Source organism: Carettochelys insculpta, chromosome 4 (assembly GCF_033958435.1).
Source record: "Carettochelys insculpta isolate YL-2023 chromosome 4, ASM3395843v1, whole genome shotgun sequence".
In the NCBI taxonomy this organism is placed as follows: Eukaryota; Metazoa; Chordata; order Testudines; family Carettochelyidae; genus Carettochelys; species Carettochelys insculpta.
Window position 1 is genome coordinate 123255717 of NC_134140.1, and position 26850 is coordinate 123282566.

Consider the following 26850-nt stretch of genomic DNA (forward strand, 5'->3'; position numbering starts at 1 on the left):
GTTTCACAAGCAGTGGGGAGCAGGGAACCAGACTGCTGCTTGGTTCCTGTCTCCCAGCAGCTTGCGTGACCCGGGAAACTGACCAGGTTGTCCCTTAGTTCCTGGCTCCCCACCACTCTGGGATCCATGAAAATTTAAGTTACGTGGGCATTGTTCTCCTATCTATCGCAGAGCGGCACTGCTGGCATATTATATTGACCAAACTGGACAGTCTCTATGTAAAAGAGTAAATTGATGCAGCTCAGATATCTGGACCAGCAATATACAAAAACTTGTAGAAGAACATTTCAGTCTCCCTGGACACTCAATAAAAGAGTTAAAAGTAGCCATTGTGCAACAAAAATACTTCAAAAACGGACTCCAAAGAGAAACTGCAGAGGTACAATTAATCTGCAAATTTGACACCATCGATCAAGGATTCAACAAAGACTGGGAATGGCTGACCAACTACAGAAGCAGTTTCTCCTCTCTTGGTGCTCACATCTCTGCATCAGCTGCTGGAAGAGGGCCACATCCTCCCTGACTGAACTGACCTTGTCAGCTCTGGCTTTCCTCTTGATTGGTACTCCCTTCTTTTCATGAGACCCGCCCCTGGAATCCAGTGCATCTGACGAAGTGGGTCTTTGCCCCTGAAAGCTTATGCTTCAAAAATTCTGTTTAGTCTGTAAGGTACCCCAGGACTTCTTGTCATTTTTATGTCTATATAGGACATCATTGCAAGCCTTAAAATAAAGGCTACTGAGTAGTTACAATATGATCCCTGCTATGCTCTTAACATTATTTCAAATTATTAATAACTTGTATTTTTTCTTGGTGTATTTACTTTGTGCATACGTACACATCGCAGAACTGGAAAGAACCTCAGGAGGTCATCAAATCCAGTCCCCTGGCCTCTTGGGAGGACCAAGCACCATCCTCTTCCCCCCCGCTCCCTAAATGGCCCCTTCAAGGATTGAGCTTATAACATTGGGGTTAGCAGGCCAATGCTCAAACCACTGAGCTATCCTTCCCACAAAATCTATTTGCCACAGATCACTAAATGGCCTCCTGAAGGACTGAACTCACCACCCTGGATTTAGTGCCAGTTCTTTTGTGAACAGAAGCTTAAGAAAGCAATTGCTCGAGTACTAGGTTGACAAAGGCTGTTGCTTATTGAAGGTGACAGTTTCTATGATAAAACAATGGATCATCATTAGGGTTCCATGTCTGTCATGGAGATCACAGAAATCATGGATACGGTGACTATTTGAGGCTTCTGCAGTGGCTGGTGTGGCTGACCCCAGGCTGCCCAATAAGTTGGTCCCTCAGGCCAACTACTCAGACGATCCCCGGGGACAGTCACATTGACTGTTGCTGGATTGGCTCTGCAGCCAGACACACTAGTGCTGCCGAAGCAACTCCAGAGCCAGCCACACTGGCTGCTGCTCGGGCAGTTCTGAGGTGGTGGGAGCGGCTACGGCTTAGCAGCCTCCCACAGCAGTCCCAAGGGCAAACGGAGCAACAGTGGATTGGTGGCCCTCTATCCCTCCCTTCCCCCCACATCCATCCCCCCAGCAGCAGCCTGCCAGCATCCCCTCTAAAGTAGCAGCAGCTCTACAAAGCAGCTAAGATTTAGTCTTGGGTATATTGTATAAGTCATGGACAGATCATGGGCTGTAAATTTTCATTTGTCTGCGACCTGTCCATGACTTTTACCTAAAATAGCCATGAGTAAATTGTAGCCTTAATCAACATATATTTGAGGCATCTTCCAACAGCCCTAGGAATTTGCTGGATGATCATTTTGGATTGCCTCTAAGTAGGGAATCCTAGCACTTTATGAAGTTGGAGATTTGATAAGGTTGCAGTTTTCCCCAACTTTGATCTCCTTTATGAAAGTGGCATTCTGTAAAAGTTTACTGTATTATGAGGGGAACAAAGGAGTAAAGGAACTTCCCTTTAACGATTAGGACAATGAAGGAAGGAGTGTGTGAATTTACACATACGATGCCATTAAAAAAACAAAATGCTGAATTTTTGTTAACCTTTACTTTAAAAAGGGGTGTGGTGAGGAAGAGAGCGGTAATAGGACAAACTGTTTTTAATTTAAATGTGTTTATTTCTGGTGTTCGCCATAGCACAGGTGTCCTTCCTGAATGATTACCAGTAGATCAGTATGTGCTGAAATAATTATGCTCTAGAAAATACCACAAAAGCACTGAACCCATCTTCATTTACTATTCTGTATTTGTGTTATAGTAAAAACCCAAAGCCTAAATCAAATTGGAGCCCTCTTTGGTTATGCACTGTACATACATAGTATGACAATCCCTGCTTTTAATGTCTTACCTCCTCTGTGGTTATGGCTCAGAGAAAAATTAAAATGGGTCCATCTCACCACTCTTTTAACTGTAACATGAAAGATGTGAATAAATGGTGTTAAACCCTTCTGTAAGAATGATGTGGAAAGTCTTAGAACTGGACTATAAAATTACTCCACCAGTAACTAATATTAAAAAAAGGACAGGGCAAATATCATTAGAATTCCAGATTAACTATGCTCATATAAAAAGCTACTGTAAGCTTCTGTGTGACCAAAGAAAATGGTAACTGAGTCTGTGTTGAAGCAGTTTTATGTTGACTTACACTCTTAATAGTGTATTTGGAAAATACAAGGTTTTGACACAGTACCTTTTGGAACAGTTTGTTTTTTCACACACTTTTTCTCCCTTTTGCTGCAGGTATTTTCAGGGAGTTTGGTGGTGCAAGGTGTGTACACAATATAGTGAAGTATCCACAGTGTCGACAACATGCACTAATGATTATCCAGCAGTTGGTGTTATCACCAAGTGGAGATGATGACATGGGCACTTTATTAGGTTTGATGCACTCAGCTCCGCCTACAGAACTACAGCTGAAGACAGATATATTACGGGTAAGTGCAATAGCACTTAATACTCACCACTCTCAAGCTACTTACAGAATCTCATTGTAAGCATTTAAAATATACACCATAAAACTTCTTTTATTTAGGCTTTATGGTATTTGGATATTGAAGAAAAATTCATGACTTCAGAATTAAAATCATGCAACTCAAATACCAAGTTTTAAAACTGATTTTTTTCCACAATTTGCAAAAATTAGTCGTCTTATGTATTGCATTTATTATCATTATGTGTAATAATTACTGGCAGATGGAAAATGAATTTCTAAAAGCAGGGTCTTTCCACCTGGTTTCAAGAAATTATTTCACTATCATGAGAACACAACACACACATTTTAATGCAATCCTTGAATTTTTCCTTGGCAAAGTCTGATTTTTGGTAAATGTAGCCAGAGCTATGAAAAATATATAATTTAGACCTGGGCCAAAACCAGATTATAGAGAACAACATTTTAAGAAGTAGGCTTGTTTCTTTCATCTAATCTCAACCTGACCTGCATCGGATTTGAAATTAGAAAGGTTCAATTTCCTGTTCAAATGCAGCTGAAATATCATTAGAACAGATACACACGTGAGTTTTCATTTACAGGTTGCTTTTGTTTAATCAAAACAGTTCACAGCATTTCATTGCCATTTAAGGTAAATCCCAGTCCTTTACGCAGCCTGGAGGCTCAACTTCTATCTTAAACCTGATGTTCACCTGAATACTGTGTTCTAAGTCCATCTCTATTTTCCTCAAGTCCTGATCATGTTGGAAATATGTCCCATTAGTAGAAGAAAATATTTGACTTGTCTGAAGAGACACACACCCCACAAACTATTGGTATATTTAAAGGGGCATGGGAAGGGCACTCCCTCTATGGGGAATTCATCTTTCTCTATTTGTTTTACATACGAAATACTCCTTAGATTTTGAGACCTGATTGTTGGTTAGGTGAGGAGTATATTAATGTAGCCTCATAAAATTTAAAGGTCTTTTATATAGAAATTAGGTAATATGTATTCATAGAGTTATAGATGACTAAACATAGATAAGTGGTGTGTGTGTGTGTGTGTGTGTGTGAGAGAGAGAGAGAGAGAGACACACACACTCAGTTAGACTTTCTATAGTCAAATCTGTAGTCCAGGATGATGGCTTACGTTTGTTTGGTAAAGTAGCACATGAAAACATGAGCTTTGAATATATGTGCCTTTGAGAAAGCTTGAATAGTATCACCACATTAAAGTTTGGAATTTCACTGGCATTCCCTTGAATACAAATAGCTTCTGTGCTGCTGCTGGCAAGGTGCTGCCTTTGGAACCAACAACCGCTACTCTCTGGCCTCCCAACTCTTAAGGCAATGCGGAAATAAGGATGTGGCAATACTGTAACCTCTCCTCTTCTTTGTAAAATAATCCTGTAAACCCCCTGCTGCTCCATCAGATTGAGGAAAAACTGGTCTCCCCTAGTGAAATCTGTATGCAATAGTGTAAAAACATACAAAAGATCAGATTTCCCAAACCATATGATGTGTGATGTGGCTGTGAATTTGGTAGAGACATACCTATTTGTGTTCTAAGTTAGCAACATTCCAAATGACTGAGGAACCTGAGCCACTGTTGGTGTCCTGCAAGCCCAAAGAAAAGGTTAAGGATGGACCTGGATTAAAGTTTCAATTAAAATAAGGTTATGTACCTCTTTGGTCTTTCTGGTAGTTCTGATATCCGGTAAGATGAAAACTCTGCTACTTTTGTAATTGCTTTTCCAATAGAGCTTGAATAGTGTGTAGTTTCTCAGCCATAGAGTCCTTAAAACCTTACTCTGGCTTTCCTTTGATAAGGTCAATAGGACCGTAAATAGAGAACCCCATAATCATTCCAGAGCTCAAAAAGGTTGACACTGTAAAGCTCATTTCTGTCCCTACAGTAGATGCTTCCATTTTGAAGTCATTTTGACACATGCCAGCCTTGCTGAGCATGAAACTTTTCTTAAAGGAACCTGTTGGCAAATGTGTTAGCAGTGCTCCTAAAAAGGTCTTAGAATCTGATCTTTATTATCCAAACAGCCTCAGCAGTGGTTATTTGACCCAGTCCTTGGCAGAGTTCTTCCACTCTTGAAATAAAGACAAGGGATAAAAGAGTGAACAAAACACAGAAACTACATCTACACTAGCGTTCCTCTTTTGAAAAAGGAATGCAAGTGAGGGAAATTGAAAATACAAATGAGGTGCATATGTACATATCTGGTACCTCATTTAGATATTCTCCTTTCAGAAGAGCTTCTTTTGAAAGAAGAAAAGCAGTGTAGACGCTTCTCTTTTGAAAATAAACCCCATTTTTGAAGGAACCCTTATTCATATATTTTTTTTTTTTTAAGGAATAAGGATTCATTTGAAAATGGGGGTTTATTTTTGGAAGAGAAGCATCTACACTGCTTTTCTTCCTTTTGAAAGGAGAATATGCAAAGGAGGTGCTGGATATGTAAATCTGCACGGTTTGCATTTTCAGTTTCCCTCATTTGCATGTCTCTTTCAAAAGAGGAATGCTAGTGTAGATGTAGCCAGAAAGTGGCTGGACTAAAAGGTATTTATGTAAAAATAACACCACTTAAGCCAACCATTCTGCTTTCTCTGAGTAGTCAAAACTATAACTGCACCCTTAAGTGAGAAATAAGGCATTTAACACTTTTTGCTTTTCTCTTTAGCTATGGTAGCCAGAGCTTACAGGCTTCCAAAATGTCCAGAAACCTTTTAGCTGCTACATTGTTTGGAGTATTGTACATCTTTGTTTCATATTAATTGCTCTTAATTTCTGTACAATAACTTAAATAGGGGCACAAGCTGAAGCCATCTCAGCTTTGAAGTATCTGTTTTGGAAGCTTTTGTCTATTTTATTAAACAAATCATCCTCATGGCCTGCTCTCATATGTCCCGTTTCATTTATACCAGCTCAAAACTTAGAGACTTCAAATCAGAATTTACTCCTAAATGCAGCATTCTGTAGTTTTGTAAACATTAATGCAAACTTCTTTTCACCTCCGAGGTGACACTTACACTTTCTGTGAATCACATACTGCTTTCTCATTGCCACCACTTTGCTGGGGGGAAATTGAGTTGTAAATTCCTTCCAGGTAAAGCTTAATTTCCAGTTTCATCATGGTGGAGTAACTCTTCGTTCATCATCTCCTTTTAATTTCAAAAACTGCTACTTGTCTTACAACAGTAAAAATTTTTGTTTCCGCAATGTGTTCATAATAATAATAATACAATATGCCATCCTACACCAACTAAACCTCAGAGTATCCATTCATAGAGCAATTTAGTTTTACAGAACACATGGTCTGTTATCTTCTATGGTGGTCTTTTAAAAGGGAAATAACATCTTAAAAAGACGTATTTACTGAAGAGTCGGATTTATTGAGGCAACTTAAATCTTTTTCAGCAAACCTCTTTAATAGAATATTTACAGCACTTACTCAGCCAAATTCATTATTGCCTCATCAGGAGAGAGGGATATCAAGCCACCTTCTTAGAGTACTTGTCCACATGGATTCTGCTCTTTGTGCGTATGTGCCCTATGGATGTGAGACTGAATTTTTTTAATAAATAACTGAGTGCACTGGCGCTACGCTTGTGCCCTGGACACTCTCATGTCCTCCATCTGAAGTCTCAAAGGGCTAGGTGATTCCAACATCCCTCAGATCCTTTTTAATACCAGTTGCAATACTGTATTTAAGGGAAATCATATGGTTATAAAGTTGAGAGCACTCAGTCATTGGCAGCTGCATGGGCAAGTCTAATGTAAAAATGTCTGGATCTCACTATTACTGAACATCACTTATTAAGTCATAGCCCAGTCTTTTATTTTAGTATAAATGCAGAGTTTGGCAACCATTTAGTTTGTTTTTATTTGTAGGTACATAAATTACAATGCCTTAATGTGAAAGGTTGTGTTTCCTGTCTTTCTGTCTCTACATACCAATGCCTTATGCTTTATACACCTATGTCTTTATAATTAATGCTCTGGGATGGTATTCTTGGTTTAGTTGCTGACTCTGTCTTGGGCTTCCGGTATGATCTTGACATCAGTTTCCCACCTGTAAAATAGGGATAATATTGTCTTTACTCTATTCTTTGTCTACTTTATTTATTTAGTAAGCTCTTTAGGGCAGGCACTTTAAACTGTATTTCTGTAGTGCATAAAATGTCAACCCCTTGGGAGAGGGGTCCTTTATACAGTACCACAATACAAAAAATCATTGTACTTGCATATTATAGAAGAACATTATAGAAGAAATGTTCATGGTTTCCTATAGGGTATTATTAATATTGCTGTTTGTTTTTTGACTATCCATAGGCCCTGCTCTCAGTACTAAGAGAGAGTCATCGTACCAGAACTGTTTTTAGAAAAGTTGGTGGATTTGTGTATGTCACGTCTTTACTTGTTGCTATGGAAAGATCCTTGTGCTCTCCGCCTAAGAATGGCTGGGAGAAAGTAAATCAGAATCAAGTGTTTGAACTGCTTCACACTGTGTTCTGCACATTGACCGCAGCAATGCGCTATGAGCCAGCCAACTCGCATTTCTTCAAAACAGAAATCCAGTATGAAAAGCTGGCAGATGCTGTTCGATTGCTTGGCTGCTTCTCAGACTCAAGAAAAATAAGCCCCTTGAATGTCTTCCCCTCAAATACTCAACCATTTCAAAGACTACTGGAGGATGACCTAATCTCCATGGACTCTGTGGCACCCACACTAAGGCATTGCAGTAAACTCTTTATCTATCTCTACAAAGTAGCCACAGATTCTTTTGACAGGTATGTTCTATTTTCCAGAAAAAAAAAGGGGGTTTTAAAAATGTGTCGAATACAAGGTTTGATGCTTCCCTCTGGGGTGTTTTTTTTTTTTCTTTATTAATGTAAAAAATGTGTCAAGACATTTTCCTCTACTCAAATGTAAATCTCCTGTTGCTGTTTTCAAGAATGGGCAATGTGACCACTGAAGTTGAATGTCTCCAGATGTGACATTAAGCAAGAGAGACACTTTTAGATTAAAACCATTTGATGGGTGTAAAGTATCAACAAGTAGTCTGCTTCTCCGCTATTTTTATTATCCATAAGTACTTTGTCTTTGCCCATTATACCATTGTGGAAATATGCTATTGTGCACCAACTGCAATACACACCAGCTTTTGACTATCATCAAGATGTAATGTGCTAAACACAAGCTATTTGACTTTATTTTTGGACACTGGAGATGCCCTCTTTGAAATTGTCATTTAGCTTTTTAAAATTAACTTAGAATTAGAGTCAATGAAGACCACTGACTACTTGAAATTTTAAAGTCATATAAAGTAAATATACGTCATAGCGGTCCCCTAAAAATCTTTGTTTTTGAAGGTAGTTCTCACTTGTAGCATTTTTTAAACTAATAGTGCAGTGATGATTTAAAATTCATTGCTTAAATGTCAAAGCTGCTATCCATGTCTATATGTTGGCCAAGATTTTCAAAAATGGGGCCTCATGTTATGTTTCTAGTAATATTTAGGCAGCTAAGTAAGAGACTTGATAAAAATGCTGAGCGTTTGGTCGCTTTTGATGAAGTCAGTGGGGAGCGTTCAGCACTTCTGGAGGTGCCTAAATATGGATTTAAGAGCAAAACTTAGCTCTACTACCTTTTATGTTGTAAGAGTGCACATCTGTATTCCTTCATCTTAAATTAAGTTAGCATAAAAGACTAGTTAGTTATTCTTAAAATTGCTTTGAAACATTTGATTAAAACATTTTTGAATTAACTATTTGGTGCTGCATAAAATACTGGCTTGTTGTACAATGTATTGAGTTAAGGGTGGGCAACTAAATCTCTAGTGTCATTGCAAATGCATTTCTTTTCTCCATTCCTCTTTCCTCAACACTTTTTTTTTCTTTCTTCCTTAAATCATCTAATGGACAGGAGTTTGAAGATTTTATTCTTGGGATGTTATTTTAATCCCATCTAATGCAAGCTAATCAAGTGACCTTATTTGCTTAGAAATGACCTGTTGTCATTTCCCGCTCCATCTTTAAAGGATGTTTTAATATGCTGGTTTAACTGTGTATGTACTGAGAAATAAGCAACAATGAAAAAGTTTCCTCTAGTAGTTATAGGTGGTGCTATAGAATGCTTTGCATGTCTGTTTTACCTGATGCATGTGCCTCAGTAGCATTTTTTTGTTGTCCTTGCTGATTGTGGAGGATGGAGCCTATAAAGGTTTTTACTGGTTGGTAGTATTGTAAAACTAACAAGCTTGTAGCCTCTCCTTTTCTTTCTAACCTCTCTATCCCACCCCTGTCTGTTTTGTCTGTAGTCGTGCAGAACAGATCCCTCCTTGCCTGACAAATGAGACTTCTCTCCCCTCTCCTTGGGGTACTCCAGCTTTGTCCAGGAAAAGGTACTGATCCTTAAAGAGAAGTTGATCTCTCTTCTGGTTTCTCTCGTCACTGTTCTTATCGTTGCTTTTTTCTCAATCTGCTTTTTGGTGTGTGCTCCATGTGTCTTTGTTTGCTCTTTGAGGAAAATAATGTGTTGTCAAGTTGTAAAAGAATAAGCTGGCCAGTTGGCTAAAAGGCTCTCATTTATGCAAGACATAACATAAATTTACAGTTGTGCTTTAAAAGTTGCTTCTAGTGCATAACTCTTACAGTTACATGGGATCAGACACAGGAAAGACTTAAATACTTGTAGAAAGCAGTTAATTTGCACCTCTTCACAACAAATAAAATCTTTTTATAAGAAATGGCCTAGGTAATATGGACACTACAGCCAAGGATCAATTCCAAGAGGAATACAGTAGTCAATAATGTCAGTAAAATTCCCTAATGGATTTCTCAAGAAAGATGTTTTCCTTTGTTACGAAGAAACAGCGTACTATTATGATGTTTTATTGCCTGCAGTTACTGCCTAATGAATATAATAAACCCTTCTGAACATGCTCTACTTAAAACTGTGAAGGCAGATGAATGTTAACTCTCTGAAATTTCTGTGGTTATTAATTTCAGAAATCGTTCTCTGTTTCCTTGAGCTAATTTGTCAATACTTTTATTTTCAAAATGCTTATTCCTGTCTGATTTGCAGAATTTGAAGTATTCAGCATTTTAAAAAATGAGCAAATCTGCTTTTGTGATATTTACAGTAAAGGAGATTGCCACAGAAATCCCTTTTTCACGTTTTGTTAAATCACAGTCATATATTGTATTATTCTGAGATTGATTTGGAAGGGACTTCTTCCCATCTAATAATGCAGCATCTCTCAAATAATCTAGCATCTCTCAAACTGTAATTTTTTTCCTGACACTAAGGCATCTAGGGGGCAAACTCAGCTGCTTCTAAAGAGAGGGATGTTTGATGTCAAATTTGTTTTTCTCCTGCACAAATTGAAAGGAAGACTTTTCCCATGGGCAAAATACTGAAAGGTATCCATGAGACTGACCTCTTTTGCTGCAAATTGTACTTTCTTCTGCTGCATCTTTCTATACTCTTAGGTGTAAAATGGCATTACTTGCTTATATAAACTGATTTTTTTGAAATACACTGATATGCAAAAGGCACAGTCTTGTCAGTAGACTGCATTTAGTGTCTGCCAAACATGAGTCTTCCAGGGCAGCTAATGAAAGAGGATAATGACGGATGGTCCCACATTTGCAGCTGGCACAGAGTATTAATTTTTAAAAGTATTTCAAGCTTTTTAAGTTTTCCCAAAATGAAAATGCAGCAGTCCTTTGGATGGTCTACTGTACCATACATAATGGTCAGTTTATAATTTTTAAAAATAAAAGCATCAGGATAGGAATTTCAATCTGATTGTTTAATTTGGCAATTAATATTGAAGATATCCTTTAATAGGAGCTGAATGTGTTTTCTAGAGAGATTGATTTGTAAACAAACTATGCCTTTCTTCTCCGAGGTGCCTCATTCCAACTGACCAGTGGTTGTTCACCATTTTTTAAATTAAATTCCTTATTTAGGAGTCTAGCTTTAGATGTGTGTTTGCTGAAAATTTCAGCCAAAATACTCTCCCAAAAGCAGTATTTTCTCTCTGTTTCCTTTTCCCTTCGCAGATCTCCCACCTGCCACAGTCTTTTGTTCTGCTATCTAATTTAGATAACTTTTATTCTCCTAGGTTAGTAAACTAGCAAGCAGAGATATGGTATTAAATGAACAAAAGAAATGTGCTATTTGCAATCTGTGGATAAAAACATCTAGAAGTTCTATGTACATACAATTTTTAAGCTGGCTTGTAATTATATATACAAACTTTCAGTGCAATCATTTTCAGTCTTGTTTACCCAAAAGATGTTGCCACCTGAATATTATTCATGTAAACAGAGTACAGATAACTAGTCTAGTCTGTTTTTTGCTACAGTACACTGTGGCTTATATATAGTATAGAAAAATTATGCTTCCGACCATCTGTATGATTAGATCATGAATTATTGCTTTAGTGCTCGTTTGATTTCTGTGAATTGCAGAAGGAGGGTGGACTGCATACTATCTGAACTGTTTCCTCATTCAAGAGGATGCCATGCTTTACATCCTGGTCTAAAGACAAGTATAAAAGGAAGTGTGTCTTTCATTTTAAAATATTAACTTTGAAAACTCTATTAGAAATCTATTAGGGTTCTTTGAAGGGGTTAACAAACATGCAGACGGGGGATCCAGTGAACATAATATACTTAGATTTCCAGAAAGCCTTTGACAAGGTCCCTCACCAAAGGCTCTTATGTAAATTAGGTGGTCGTGGGATAGGAGGAAAGATCCTTTCATGGATTGGAAACTGGTTAAAAGACAGGACACAAAGGGTTGGAATAAATGGTAAATTTTCACAATGGAGGGGGGTAACTAGTGGTGTTCCCCAAGTGTCAGTCCTGGGACCAATCCTGTTCAACTTGTTCATCAATGATCTAGAGAAAAGGGGTAAGCAGTGAGGTGGCAAAGTTTGCAGATGATACCAGGCTGTTCAGGATAGTCAAAACCAAAGTAGATTGTGAAGAACTTCAAAAAGATCTCAGCAAACTGAGTGATTGGGCAGCAAAATGGCAAGTGAAATTTAATGTGGGTAAGTATAAGGTAATGCACATTGGAAAAAACAACCCCAATTATACATACAAGGTGATGGGGGCAAATTTAGATACAACAGATCAGGAAAGGGATCTTGGAATTATGGTGGATAGTTCTCTGAAAACATCCACGCAGTGTGCAGCGGCAGTCAGTAAAGCAAACAGGATGTTAGGAATTATTAAAAAAGGGATAGAAAATAAGACGAAGAATATCATAATTCCCCTATATAAAACTATGGTACGACCACATCTTGAGTACTGCGTGCAGATGTGGTCTCCTCACCTCAAAAAAGATATACTGGCATTAGAAGAAGTTCAGAAAAGGGCAACTAAAATGATTAAGGGTTTGGAACGGGTCCCATAAGAGGAGAGGCTAGAGAGACTGGAACTTTTCAGTCTAGAAAAGAGGAGATTGAGGGGCAATATGATAGAGGTATATAAAATCATGAATGATGTGGAGAAAGTGAATATTGAAAAGTTGTTTACTTGTTCCCATAATATAAGAACTAGAGGACACCAAATGAAATTAATGGGTAGTAGGTTCAAAACTAATAAAAGAAAATTTTTCTTCACACAGAGCGCAGTCAACCTGTGGAACTCCTTGCTGGAGGAGGCTGTGAAGGCCAGCACTCTAACAGAGTTTAAAATAGTAACAGAGAGGAAGCCGTGCTAGTCTATACACTAACAAAACAAAAAGCAGTCAAGTAGCACTTTAAAGACTAGCAAAATGGTTTATTAGGTGAGCTTTTGTGGGACAGACCCACTTCTTCAGACCATAGCCAGACCAGAACAGACTCAATATTTAAGGCACAGAGAACCAAAAACAGTAAGCAAGGAGGACAAATCAGAAAAAGATAATCAAGGTGAGCAAATCAGAGAGTGGAGGGGTGGGGGGGAAGGTCAAGAATTCGATTGAGCCAAGTACGCAGACAAGCCCCAAAGCTGGCAGCGGGCTTTGTTGTAGGGAAAGGTTCCAGGACTGGTATTCCTGGGGTATAGACTGTGGCTGCTCTCCTACAGACAACCTCCCAACCTCATGAGGATCCTTACTAACAGCCACAGTCTGTACCCTAGGAATACCAGTCCTGGAACCTTTCCCTGCAACAAAGCCCGCTGCCAGCTTTGTCCACATATCTTGTCTGGAAATACTATAACAGGACCTAACCAGGTTACTCACAGAATCACAGGCACTTTCTCATGCTCCTCTACTAACATCATATATGCCATCATGTGCCAACAATGCCCAGATGCTTTGTATATTGGACAGACTTCTAACTCCCTTAGACAAAGAGTCAATGGGCACAAAACAGACATCAAAACACTCCAGATCCACAAACCACTTAGTCAACATTTTAATGGAATGGGGCATTCTGTCAATGACCTAAAGGTATGTGCGTTACTGAAAAGGAATTATCGCACCGTTTTGAAAAGGGAAACAGCCGAGCTGGCTTTTATATTCAAATTCGGCACGTTAACACATGGTTTAAATCGTGATGGGAACTTTCTGAGTCACTATAGGGGCTTGTCTGCATACTTGGCTCAATCGAATTCTTGACCTTCCCACCCCTCCACTCTCTGATTTGCTCACCTCGATTATCTTTTTCTCATTTGTCCTCCTTGCTTACTGTTTTTGGTTCTCTGTGCCTTAAATATTGAGTCTGTTCTGGTCTGGCTATGGTCTGAAGAAGTGGGTCTGTCCCACAAAAGCTCACCTAATAAACTATTTTGCTAGTCTTTAAAGTGCTACTTGACTGCTTTTTGTTTTGATAGAGTTTAAAATAGAGCTTGATAAATTTTTGGAGGTTAGGTCCATAAATGGCTATTAGCCAAGGGTAAAGTATGGTGCCCCTAGCCTTTAGTCAAAGGCTGGAGACAGATGGCAGGAGACAAATCGCTTCATCATTGTCTTTGGTTCATCTCCTCTGGGGCATCTGGCACTGGCCACTGTCATCAGACAGGATACTGGGCTGGATGGACCTTTGGTCTGACCCAGTATGGCCGTTCTTATGTAAAACTCCTGGGGAACAGTCACTTTGAGACGGAACGCTACAGTGGCTATCAATAGCAAATAGGCTAGTCAGTTTTAGTTAACTCTGTTGGGAAAAGCTTTCTAACTGTAAGATTTGTGGGATAGATCCAAAGATAGTTTATGTTCTCTCAAATGCAAAGAAGAAAATTATATATATTGGATTGCATCCCTTTCTCTGTAACCTTGAATATCATATTAGATTGTAAGCTGTTTGACACAGGGGTCATATCTTTATCATCAAACTAGAATGATGGTCCTGAACTTGAGTTGGCTCTCCAGGCATTATTGTAATATAAATTACAACAACATCAACAACAAAAGAATGGTGTTGGCAGCCACAGAATATGACAATGCTGTAAGGAACAATTTATAAACAAGTAGTAACTTGGTGGGAAATTATTTCTTTAAAATTGCTGTGACAGTGACATTCAGTTATAGATCTGTTCCAAAATACTTGTCAAAAAGTCTTGATGTAATACTGTTAAGTATATGTGGAATTAGACTCAGATGGGTAGCTGTCTTAGGCTCTAGCTTCACAAACGACAAGCAGTCTTGTAGCACCTTTTAAAAAACAGACAAATGTAGTTATTAGGTAGTGAACTTTCATGGGTAACATCCACTTCCTCAGATTCTGTGGACCTAAATGCCTGTAAACTTTGACAGTTGAGACTTCATAGTGTTTGCTGAAAAGAAGCAGGATTTTTCCTAACAGGAAAAAGTTATATACTAAAGAGCTGCCTGTATCTCTAACCTCAAAACCTCATCTGTGTTTCCAGAGACCTGTTTTACTGGCAGAAAAGTGATACATAAATAACATTTACATGATAAAATTGCCAGCCATTTTTAGTATAGGATTAGGGTACAGTCTTGTCTTACATCAGTGCAGCTGTCCTGTTTATAGTGCATTCTGATGAAGACACTATGCAGAGAGCATGATTACTCAACGTCAATGGGGGGCAAAAGCTATGTTAGAGTAAGAGCACCTCACACTGATGGGACACTGTGTAGACATGGCTTTAAGTCATGAGGGGTTGCTTTTTCACACCCCTGAGTGACGTAAGTTACATTGACATAAGTGCTAGTGTAGACAGGCCCTAAGTCTAATAAGAAAATGGTCTGAAGTACACATTGCGAAAAAGAAATGATAAAGAGCTCTTTTTGAAGACTGTTGTGAAGGTTAAGTTCAGGTTCAGGCAGCAAAAATATCCTAAAAAGTAAGGTTTGTGCTGAAGTATAAAATGGGAATGGATAATCCAGTCCATCTTTCCCCTATGACTGTAAAAACTGACCCCTGCATTGTATTTTTATAATGTTGTGTATTGCTCTTCCTTTCCCAGAGGATTTGGACTTCCATCCCGATATCATTTGCTCCTGGCCCAAGTCCATTCATTTAAAATGAAGCTATCGGAATTTTTAGGACAAATTTTTCTCTGCAGAATTTTAACACATTCTCCCCTTTCTTCTTCATGTCCCATTTCATACAATGAGTTTCGTAATAGGGGGGTGCTTAATTGTATGTGTAGGCATTTTGAATATATAAATATATCTGGAAGACATGGGGGTGGGCAGAGAACACATCACCTCAGATTTTACATAGTATCGAAAATATCTAAGAATTGATTTTTTTCTTTGGCATCTTAGATATTTATTAAGTAGTAGGAAATACTGTGACCTGAAAAGAGATGGTTACCTAGCATTCATACTTTGTGCATACGTTGTACTTGAAGGTACACTATGAATATGCTACATATCTTTGTAACGAATCAGTCTTCTTATGGAAACAATCTCCACGAGTAACATTAGCAACTAAATCATTGCTTCAACGCATCCATTCTCCAAACTGCCCTACTGCCCCAGCTGCTGAATTGGCAATAGCTTCAGTGACAGAAATATGGCAACGCATTGGCGCTGCTGAGAATCTCATTGAAATGCAGAGCGTTTATGAATTCTAGACTTCAGTGGTTGCTTCTAAATGAATGCCTTCAAAGCATCTTTCTAGTGTCAACATGCTGAACCTGTAGAAGTTGTCTTGCATCACAGAAGTTCCATGTAATGCTTTATGTTGCTGAGAGGAACGCGTTGGAGTGAGAACATATGGGCTGCTGGCCTGAGTGTATAGTGGAACAAGCTTCCTAATGTTGGCAGTTAATTGTTTGGGTTGCCTCCTATTCTGTAATATTGAGTTTTCAAAGCAACCATTACAGAAGAGGAAAAACTGCTCAATGCATAATTGAATTTGTCCCAAACATTTGTCTGAACATTGTTGATGAACTGTGTATATGTATTGTATTCTACTCTGATACATTAAAGGAAAAGAAAAATTTTATGGGGATTTGTTTTGTCTTTTCTAACGGAAAGTAGAATTACAGAGCTGAAACATATCATGGAAGTGAAATTTGCCCCACTGCTCCTGGCAGAATATCTAGTTGTGATTTTGAGAGGAGGAAGCATCCGGCTTGTTTAATTGGGAATTTTCTGTGTACAAGTTGAATGCTCCAGTAGTTAATAGAGAAGTGCAGAGCTGATAGTAAAAGGTCTCACCTCTTGTCTTTTAGGCACGCATATCATTCTGTTCCAACTCCTGTGTACCCTCCCAAAAATGTGGCTGATTTGAAGCTTCACACAGGAGTCGCATTGTTGCAAAGCTCTGATGCTGTCATCATTCACCCTGGAGCCATGCTTGCCATGTTGGATCTTCTAGCCTCTGTTGGATCAGCTGCACAGCCTGAAGTAAGCAAATAAGCTGAAGTCCTTAATATGGAATCTCCCTGCTCCTCTCTGCAGCTGTGGGAATGGTGGCACAGCAAATCACTTCTCCAGAGGCTTTTCCCCTGCTGCTCCCATAGCATTGGGTAGCAGTGCCTGGGAGCAACAGGGGTTGCAGAGCCAGATGTGCCCCCAGGAGTAGGGTACCAGGTAAACACCCTACCTCTAGCCCTTCATCCGCCCTCCTTCACAGGCCCTCCATCCCCACTCCCAGCATGTTCCTGCACCTTGTATCCCTTCCAGATTCTACATGTATTGCTGTTCGTTACATGTGAAATAAAAATTCAGTAGTTTGCAAAATATTTGTTTGTTTTTTCACCTTCAAAACAAAAAGTGTACACAAACACCCCTAGTCTGGAAAATTTCATAATCTGGCACAGCCTGTTTCTCAAGGTGGCCAGATTTGTCAAGTTCAAGAGCATTTTATAGTCCACCTTCTAAACAGGATTTATTTGATATATTTGCTAATGATTTTAAACAGATTTCAATTCAGTTTCTACCCCACAGATCTTTATTAAGCTCAAAAAACTGTCAGGCGTGTGCTATGACAAGATTTTTTTGTTTTTCTCTCTTGCATTTGGAAACATTTTTATGTGCACGGTTGTAGTGGCAGATGTGCTGCATATGACAAAATTTATTACAGAGGATGATGTGGAGAAAACTGCTTTTGTTAATAGCTTAGTGCTGGTAAGGGTAAAACTTCAAAGCAGGTTGAATGGATTTCTGAGTTTGCTCACTTCCATTTAAAGTAGAAGTTATTTTCATCAGTTGCACCAGGGCAAATTTCCTGGCCACAGTTCAAAGCTAAATATATTGTTTAATTTATTTGTCTTTTTTCACAGAAAGACAGACAGTAATTAAGTTAGATTTTCCTTTCTCATTTTTAAAACTGCATTACAGGACATCCTGTGCTAATGATTTCCTTTCTACTGTATGGGTATTTTTTAAATTATATTTTGCAGCATGCACTGGATCTTCAGCTTGCAGTAGCCAACATATTGCAGTCCTTGGTGCACACGGAAAGAAACCAGCAAGTCATGTGTGAAGCTGGACTCCATGCTCGTCTTCTACAGAGATGTAGTGCTGCTCTTGCTGATGAAGACCATTCATTGCATCCTCCACTCCAAAGGATGTTTGAAAGGCTGGCCTCTCAGGCTCTGGAGCCAATGGTGTTGAGGTCAGAAAGATTTCTGCCCCCCTCCACTTGCCCCACCAGTCACTCATGTTGATGCCGGGTGGGTCAGATGTGTCAAAACATTTGGTGTATAGAATTCGCTGGTCAGTTTCAGCCACTTTGATTTGATGATAAAGTATTAGAAACAAATAGCTGATTGTGTTTGATAGTGACCCTGTTGAATACAGCTTTATTGTGCAAAATAGTTTTTTGATATAGTTTGTCTTGTTGTTGTTAATGAGACTGTTACCTTGGGAATTAAATATCCTCACAAAATGACGGGGAGAGGTAGATTCGTTGGAGGGTAGAAAGAGAATCCAGAGGGACCTGGATAAATTGGAGGACTGGGCCAAAAGAAATCTGATGCGGTTCAATAAGGAGAAGTGTCAAGTCCTGCACCTGGGGCGGAAGAATCCCAAGCATTGTTACAGGCTGGGGACCTACTGGCTCAGCAGCAGTACGATGGAAAGGGACCTAGGGGTTATGGTGGATGAAAGGCTGGATATGAGTAAACAGTGTGCCCTTGTAGCCAAGAAGGCTAACAGCGTACTAGGGTGCATTAGGAGGAGCATTTTGAGCAGATCTAGAGAAGTAATTATTCCTCTTTATTCGGCACTGGTGAGGCCACATCTGGAATATTGTGTCCAGTTTTTGGGCCCCCCGGTATAAAAAGGATGTGGATTTGCTGGAGCAGGTTCAGCGAAGGGCAACAAAAATGATTAAGGGTCTGGAGCACAAGACCTACGAGGACAGGCTGAGGGATTTGGGCTTGTTTAGTTTACAGAAGAGAAGACTTAGAGGTGATTTAATAGCAGCCTTCAACTTCCTGAAGCGGAGTTCTAAAAAGGAGGGTGAGAAACTGTTCTCAGTGGTGTCAGATGGCAGAACAAGGAGTAATAGTCTGAAGTTGAAGAGGGAGAGGTGTAGGTTAGATATTAGGAAAAACTACTTCACCAGGCGGGTGGTGAAGCATTGGAATGTGTTGCCTAGAGAGGTGGTGGATTCTCCATCCTTGAGGTTTTTAAGTCCCAGCTGGACAAGGTCCTGGCTGGGATGACTTAGTGGGGGTTGATCCTGCTTGAAGCAGGAGGCTGGACTAGATGACCTCCTGAGGTCCCTTCCAGCCCTGTGATTCTCACTCCCCCCTCTGCTCCTCTAACCATTTCACCTTATCCTTTCTGGCTGCTTTCCTTACCTCATTGCATTTCACCCTGTATTGCTGTTCTGCCCTCTCAGAAACATCCCTCTAATAGTTTCTCACCATGTCTGTTTCTTTCTCAGTATCCAAACCTTCCCACGACTGTCTCCCAACCTTTATCTGTTCCAACCTTTGCATTCCAATCTCCTCTGGTAATCAAAACATCTCTCTTCAGTATCTCCTCCAGCGTCTTTGTCAAGTCTTTATAGAATAACTCAGTCTCTTCCTCTGTACTGTCTGATGTGGATGCACACACTTGAACAACCGAGATGTTAATGGCTTCACTTTGAATCTCGCTACCATCACTTTTGCACTCACTGGTTTGTATCCTAACAATGCTCCTCTGGCTCTCCTGCTAAGAAGGAATCCGACTCCTGCCTTATGCTTCATTTCGTTCCCTGACCAAATGACTTCGCAACCTCATATCTCTCCCAACGCCATCCAATGCATCTCCGCCTGTCCAAGTATATCACATCGATATCTCTCATCTCCTTCTGAAGCAGCTCTAGTTTTCCAGTCATCCACAGTGCTTGGACGTTCCAATGGATAGCATGTGTGTTAGTTGTAATTTTCTTTCGGTAGCCAACTTATCGACCCAACCCTGATCACTCGATTGGTGATGCGGACCTTGTTTATCTGGGTGACGTAGGAGTCGGCATCTTTTATCATTTAGTCGCACTGGCATCAGATTTCATTTGTATTGTTGTTTCACGGTCAGCACATAGTCACTCATCTGACCAACCCTCCTCCTTTATCCAGGCTTGGGACTGGCATGGAACTCTTAAAGGCTTCGTGGCGGAGTTAGAGCATGTATTCAGCAGCATGTTGTATGGATGTGAGACATGGGTGATAACGAAATATTCAAAGGGAAGAATGTTGGTGCTTGAGAGGAGTTGTTATAGAAAGAGCCTGAGAATAGGATGTGTGCAGAAGGTCACCAACAAGGAATTATATAAGAAGATACAGCCTATTTGCAGAATGAACGATGAACAAAAAATCAAGACCCTGGTATTTGGCTTAATGGATGGTTCGAACAGGAGAGGCAAACCCCACAGAGAATGGGTAGATTGGTGCAGAGCTAGTCTGTAGAAACTAAACCACTCTGCACTGGACAGGGAAGAATGGAAGGAAATAAAGAGAGAGGCATCAGACATCAACGGGTGCTGAGCCCATGGTTGATGATCATGATAATGACTCCCCTCCCTAAGTTGTGTGGCCCTGCAGCTTCCCAGTCAGCCCTGTGCAAGGCCTCAAGGCTGCATGATGGAGAAATACCTCTCCCAATCCTTGAAGCTGGGAGGGAGGAAAGAGTGCCCCTGCCCACCAGCCCTGGCACTGAGCTGCTGCACACAGGAGAAGGGGCCCCTCCTCACTGTCCCCAGCAGGGAGTTCTTGTAGGTAGCCACTCAGTAAGCCCAAGCCCTGACTCCCATTCCCCCCCCCCCGCCCCCAACACTCAAAACTCCTCCAGTTCGCAGCACCCTCCTGCAGCCCAAAGGCCTCATATACGGCACCACCCCAAACCTCACTGTCGTCCCCCCCGCAGAGTCTATATCATCTGGTCCTGCATGTATACACCCCCCCAACCCTGGAGCCCCTCTCTTGCATCCCCTGACAGAGCCCTTACACCCCAACCCTGAGCCCCTCAGCACCAGTCAGAACCCTCACACTGCTCTCCATCCTTCTGACCCACGCCTGAGCTCCCTCCCACGCTCAGAACTCTTTGGCCCCATTCCCAATACCAAATTTTGTTTTATGCACCAATATGATGTTGATGTGTCGCACAGCACATAAGAAAATTCATTCCACTCAAGAGTGGGAAAAATTAGAGAGAGAACTGCTTGGGAATATAGTATTTTTATGTTCAAATTTAAGCTGCCTTCTTGACATTTTTAAATTACCCTGTCAAAATATACGTCCTAAAAGCTTATTGTTTGGCTGACAGGGAAGAGAAATGCCTTTAAAATGTGAAAAGAATCGAAAAGAAGCAGTACTGATACTAAAGATCCTTTATAGACTTTCTAAATAACTTTACTTGATAAGATTTAGGTACACCCGTCCTTTTTTTTATTTTTTAAATGCATGAGGGAGAAAGAGGTGCCTGAAAGGAGAAATGTCAAGAGCAAACCTCCCTAATCTGTGGGGTTTTTGTACTAGCTTACTGCTATAGTTCACTGACAGTTTCTGGTCTTAATGAAAACAAGTTTGCTACACAATTTCTGAGAGGGGAAAAATAAAACACATTGAAAGGCTGATGACTTCCCTTTGGTCATTGACATTCTTGTTGGTAATAGAATGCACTGTGATCACCATGGTTTACAGTTACTTTTTTCCCCTTTTCATATTATTGCTGGTACTCTATTGTGTCTGTCTGAGGTCTTGACTACACTTAACAGAGCCGTAGCACTTAGCGAAGATGCTGTCTATGCTTACAAAAGATTCTTCTGCTGTCATTATAGGCACTTCATTTTCCTAATATGTGATGGGAGAGGTTGTCCCATTGACACATCACTATGTACATCTGTGGATAGTTTGTTATAACTGTGGCATTCAAGGCTGTGAACTTTTTACACCCCCGAGTGAAATAGGCTTGGCCTACAGTAGGCTGGTAAGTCAATTTGAGTTCTGCAATTCTAGCTATGGCAATTGCGTAGCTAGAATCGACATATCTGAAATTGGCTTACCTGACAGTCCTCGCTCAGGGTGGTCAGTAGGAGCATTTCTTCTATTGACTCCCTTATTCCTTGCAGTAGCAAGGAGTACAGGGATTGATGCCAGACAGGTTCATTTCATGCGTCCCTAGATACACAAAATTGAACTTTGGAAGATTGACCGGGTTGATCTTCCTGGAAGTGTAGATGTGGCTATAGTTATATTAATACAGCTCGTAGTGTAGACCACGGCTGAAACAACAACAGAAGAGTTTGATGCTCTTTGTTCTCTGCTTCATAATAAGTGTCTTTGACAGATTGTGTAGTGTCTGCAGTATTGAAAACAGTAAGTTACGCAGTTAAGTAGATGGCTTGCAATAACATGGAATTAGTTCCTGCTGGAATGCTGATTCAGGTTCATCCCAGATTAACTGGTATACAGTCTGATTTTTGATTAGTTGTAAGAGGAGGTAAGTAGTATCGGTTTGATTGCGTTTTTTTTAAAGAGGTGTATGGCCACATCAGAAACTACAACTTGAATTGGTTCACTTGTTGGTAGTCTCAGCTGAGGGATTGCAGATATAAATCAGCCTGCAGACTTAACTACATACTCATCTGCTTGGGCTGGTCCCTTTTTCAATATTAAGGAGCAGTGGTGATAAAGTGTGCAGTCCATTTTGTACCTTTCTGGAAGAGGAACAAGTGACTTAAGTCTTTACAGTATAATGAGCTGTAATCTGAGAGAAAAGCCTACTTACTTTAAGAACAAAAATATATATGTACAGCTGTGTTTTAGCAGTATGGTTATCCAAATACATGTAATGTTTTACTACAAAATAACCACATTACAAATAACTTCAAATCATAGGTTTTTGTGGTGATGAGTGAATTTACCACGACTGTATATGTGTGTATATCTATATTGTGTATGCAACAAATAATTAAAAATTGAAATAATTTTAAATCAACAGTTTTTGTTCCTGTCAGTACTTGGTTTTGGAATTAATACTTCATTTAAATAGTTTTAATATTTTTTGTTTGGTTACAGACTTAAAAAATTAAACAAGTAAGCAGCTTTCTTTGTATAATTTCTTTGTCTCTCATTAACCAGGGAATTTTTACGTTTGGCAAATCCTTTGAATTGTGGTGCTTGGGACAAAAAGTTATTGAAACAGTACCGAGTGCACAAACCCAGCTCATTAAGCTATGAGCCAGAGATGAGAAGTAAGTGTTCAAACATCAGAAATATATTTAATTGGTGTTCCTAAACAAATCTGATTTATGTCTAACCCAAATGTATAGGTAAACTTCCAGAGAGATATTAAGGCACATAACAAAATAAATAATCTGAACGGTTTGCTAGTAATTCAAAAAAGGTCCAATTATAATAAAAAGCATTATTTTAACAAAAGGTCTTTTCAACAATATGGGACTTGTCATCACTTAACTAAAATAAATAAATGAATCCTTTGAAGTATATATAACTTTGAGACACTAGCTACTTAACTATCAGTCATCTCTGATTTTTAATTTTACCTTTACAAATAACATCTAAGATTAGAAGATAAGAAGAAAATATTATCAATGCCACATCCATACTCCATGATGATGATGATATGCAGAGATACACATCTCATAGAACTGGAAGGGACCTTGGGAGGTCATCAAGTCCAGTCCCCTGTCCTCTTGGCAGGATCAAGCACCATCCTTTTTTTTAAATATGTTTGCCCCAGATCCCTAAATGGCCCCCTCAAAGATTTAACTCACAATGCTCAAATCACTGAGCCATCCCGTTCCCTTCATATTTCTGCAACAGTAATTGCTTGGCATCAGCCAGGCAAATGGTGCACTAACTCAGATCCCTTAAACAGGTCCCATTGCTTAAGAGGGACTTGCTGTGACTGTGAAGATGTGTACTAGCATAACTGCAGGATCTGAGCCATTTTCTGCTTCCCAGTGTCTTTCAAATGGTACAAGGTGAGAGGGAGAGGATAGGTGACATTGGAAATAGTTTTTCAAAAAAAGATCTTCATGGCTGGGTTGGGTTTCTCTGTAGGCCATCTTCATGGCTGCCCTTAACAATGGTCTGGCTCCTGCTGGACACTAGGAAGGGGGCAGTGGTTGAGGGTTAGCCCTGGCTGCTCCCACTGGAACCTTTTGCAGGGCAGGATAGCTGGGTGGTTTGAGCATTGGCCTGCTAAAACCGGGGTTGTAAGTGAAATCTTTGAGGGGGCCATTTAGGGTTCTGGGGCAAATTGATTTAAAAGAAAAAATCTGTCAGGGATGGTGATAGGTCCTGCTGTGAGTGCAGGGCACTGGAGTAGATGATCTCTGAAGTCCCTTCCAGTTCTGTGAGAGAGGTATATCTCCATGTGTTCTACATATTATTTGAAAATCCACAGAAATTGGCTGAGTACTTGAAATTAATTGCTGTTTGGTTTGTGAAAACTGATTTGCTTTATAATTGGTAAATCTCCTTAATTGTTAGGAAGTTCAGGAATACAAACTGTTCACTATTAATTACCTTTAATGTAAGAATATACAAATAGACAGCACATCCTGAGTTCAAGTCCACTTTCTCCCTCCATTTCAGTCATTGTATCATATAATCCCATGCATAATTATATCAAGCTCCGTTGTAAATGTAATGTGGTTGTGTGCCCCTGCTATTCTTCAAGGCTACATCCACACTACATCTGTCGACAGAGTTGTGTCCACAGAGTGCATCTACGCACAAAAGAAGATTGGCAGAGCAATCCGTTCTGTTGACAGAGCAGCCAAGCTGCCCTGCTCTCTGTCGACAGAATGACTGACCAGAAGCTCTGCAAACAAGGCTGCCTGGCCAACTGGAGTCCCTCTCTGTCAACTGACGTACGAACACTGCACTTCTGCCAACAGAAGCATTATTCCTCAAATTTTCGGGGGATAACGCTGTTGAGACAAATGCAGAGTTTTGTTGAGACTCTGTGAACAGAATGCTTTGTGTATGTAGATGCCCCCGGGTTATGTTGACAGAAGGCCCCTTCTGTCAACAAAACTCTCTGGTGTAGACACAGCTCATGGGTGGCTCTTCAAAAACTTACTCCTTTTTTTGATAAGAGACCTTCTAATTTCCATCTTAAATATGTTCATGGCCAATTCATAAGCATTTGTTCTTCTACCAATATTTTTCTTTATCTGAAATAGTAATTCTCCCTCCCTAGTATTTACCTCTGCAGTAAACCCTCAAGTTATGCAGGGGTTGCGAATTTTTGTGCAAGTCAAGGGGAGATGAGAACCAGGCTGTCGTGTGGTTCCCAGCTCCCCTGGGCTTGCAGGAGCCAGGAAACTGGCCCTAGTGCACTGATTAGTTTCCTGGCTCCCAAAGTGGCGGGGAGCCAGGAACCAGGGAGCAGCCTGGTTCTCAGCTCTCCACTGCTTGTGGGACCTGGGAAACCAACCAACACGTGGCTGGCCAGTTTCCTGGGTCCTGCAAGTGGCGGGGGAGATGAGAACTGGGCTGCTGCCAGGTTCCCAGCTCCTCACCACTCCGGGGACTGGGAAACTGCTCCTGTCAGGGGCAACAAGAGTCAGGCTTGGTTGCGCATATCTCAGGAGTTTACCCTATTATATTTGTAGAAGATCATATACCCTCCCAGCCTTCATTTTGGTAGGTGAAACAAGCCAAACTGTGTCTTGTCTTCTCCTCTTGAAAGAGAGGCTCTCCATTTCCTGATCATTCTAGTTGTCTTCCTGCCTGGAATTTCACTCAGTACTCCAGATGAGATTTTACCAGGTTTTGTAAAATGGCATTAATACTTCCCTATATCTGCTTTAAATTACTTATGGCCATGTCTACGCTAGCCCAAAACGTCGAAATGGCCATGCAAATAGCCATTTCGAAGATTACTAATGAAGCGCTGAAATATATATTCAGTGCCTCATTAACATTCCGGCAGCCGCAGTACTTCGAAATTTGCCGCAGCTCGCTGCCACGTGGCTCATCCAGACGGGGCTCCTTTTTGAAAGGACGCAGGCAACTTCGAAGTCCCCTTATTCCTATCAGCTCCTTTCAAAAAGGAACCCCATCTGGACGAGCCGCAGCAAATTTCGAAGTGCCGCGGCTGTTGGCATGCTAATGAGGTGCTGAATATGTATTTCAGCGCTTTATTAGTAATCTTCGAAATTGCCATTTGTGTGGCCATTTTGAAGTTTTGGGCTAGTGTAGACACAGCCTAACTGATTGCATTCTAAATGACACATGAAAGATAATAGAGACTGTTACATTGTATCATTCATTCTCAACATACTTCACGTTGTTGGCATACTTAAACTAACGCAAATAATCCTAGTAATAGGAAGAACTTCAGTTTGTCATGTGGGCCGTGTCTACACTAGCCAAAAACTTCGAAATGGCCATTCAAATGGCCATTTCGAAGTTTACTAATGAAACACTGAAGAACATTGTCAGTGCTTCATTAGCATGTGGGCGGCCATGGCACTTTGAAATTGACGCGGCTCATCCCGACGGGGCTCCTTTTCGAAAGGGCCCCGCCTACACTGAAGTCTCCTTATTCCTATCTGCTCATAGTAATAAGGGGGCTTCGAAGTAGGCGGGGCCCTTTCAAAAAGGAGCCCCCGTTGGGACAAGCCACGCGGCGGTGAGCCGCATCAATTTTGAAGTGCTGTGGCCGCCCGCATGCTAATGAAGTGCTGAATATGTATTTCAGCGCTTCATTAGTAAACTTCGAAATGACCATTTGTGTGGCCATTTTGAAGTTTGGGGCTAGTGTAGACATAGCCCTTGATATAATTTGAAAACCATAGGTCAATAGTAATTGTACAATGTATTTAAGACTTATTTTAGCAGTACGTTATGTATATGTTCAGAAGAGACTTCAAAAGACTTGAAATATACTGTAGTTTCATTCACTCAGTCTTAAAGTAAAATTGCATTTTGTTTTCAATACCCAAAAGAACATATTAGAAAAAGAGCAACAGACAATACATGAGGAAAGCAGCATGCACGTGGGGCTGAGGCACTGGACAAGGTCCTGAA

At 40.3% G+C, this 26850-nt stretch overlaps 1 protein-coding gene across 3 annotated transcripts in view; it reads left to right on the forward strand.

Annotated features, from left to right (window-relative positions):
• The window catches only part of WDFY3 (WD repeat and FYVE domain containing 3), a 284323-nt gene that overhangs the window by 124723 nt on the left and 132750 nt on the right, over positions 1-26850 (forward strand). For all 3 annotated transcript variants that reach the window (XM_074993680.1, XM_074993682.1, XM_074993681.1), the window contains 5 exons: positions 2721-2914; positions 7259-7716; positions 16579-16753; positions 17752-17966; positions 22924-23036. In XM_074993680.1, coding sequence (XP_074849781.1) covers positions 2721-2914; positions 7259-7716; positions 16579-16753; positions 17752-17966; positions 22924-23036 — 1155 coding nt within the window. The remainder of the gene's footprint in view (positions 1-2720; positions 2915-7258; positions 7717-16578; positions 16754-17751; positions 17967-22923; positions 23037-26850) is intronic.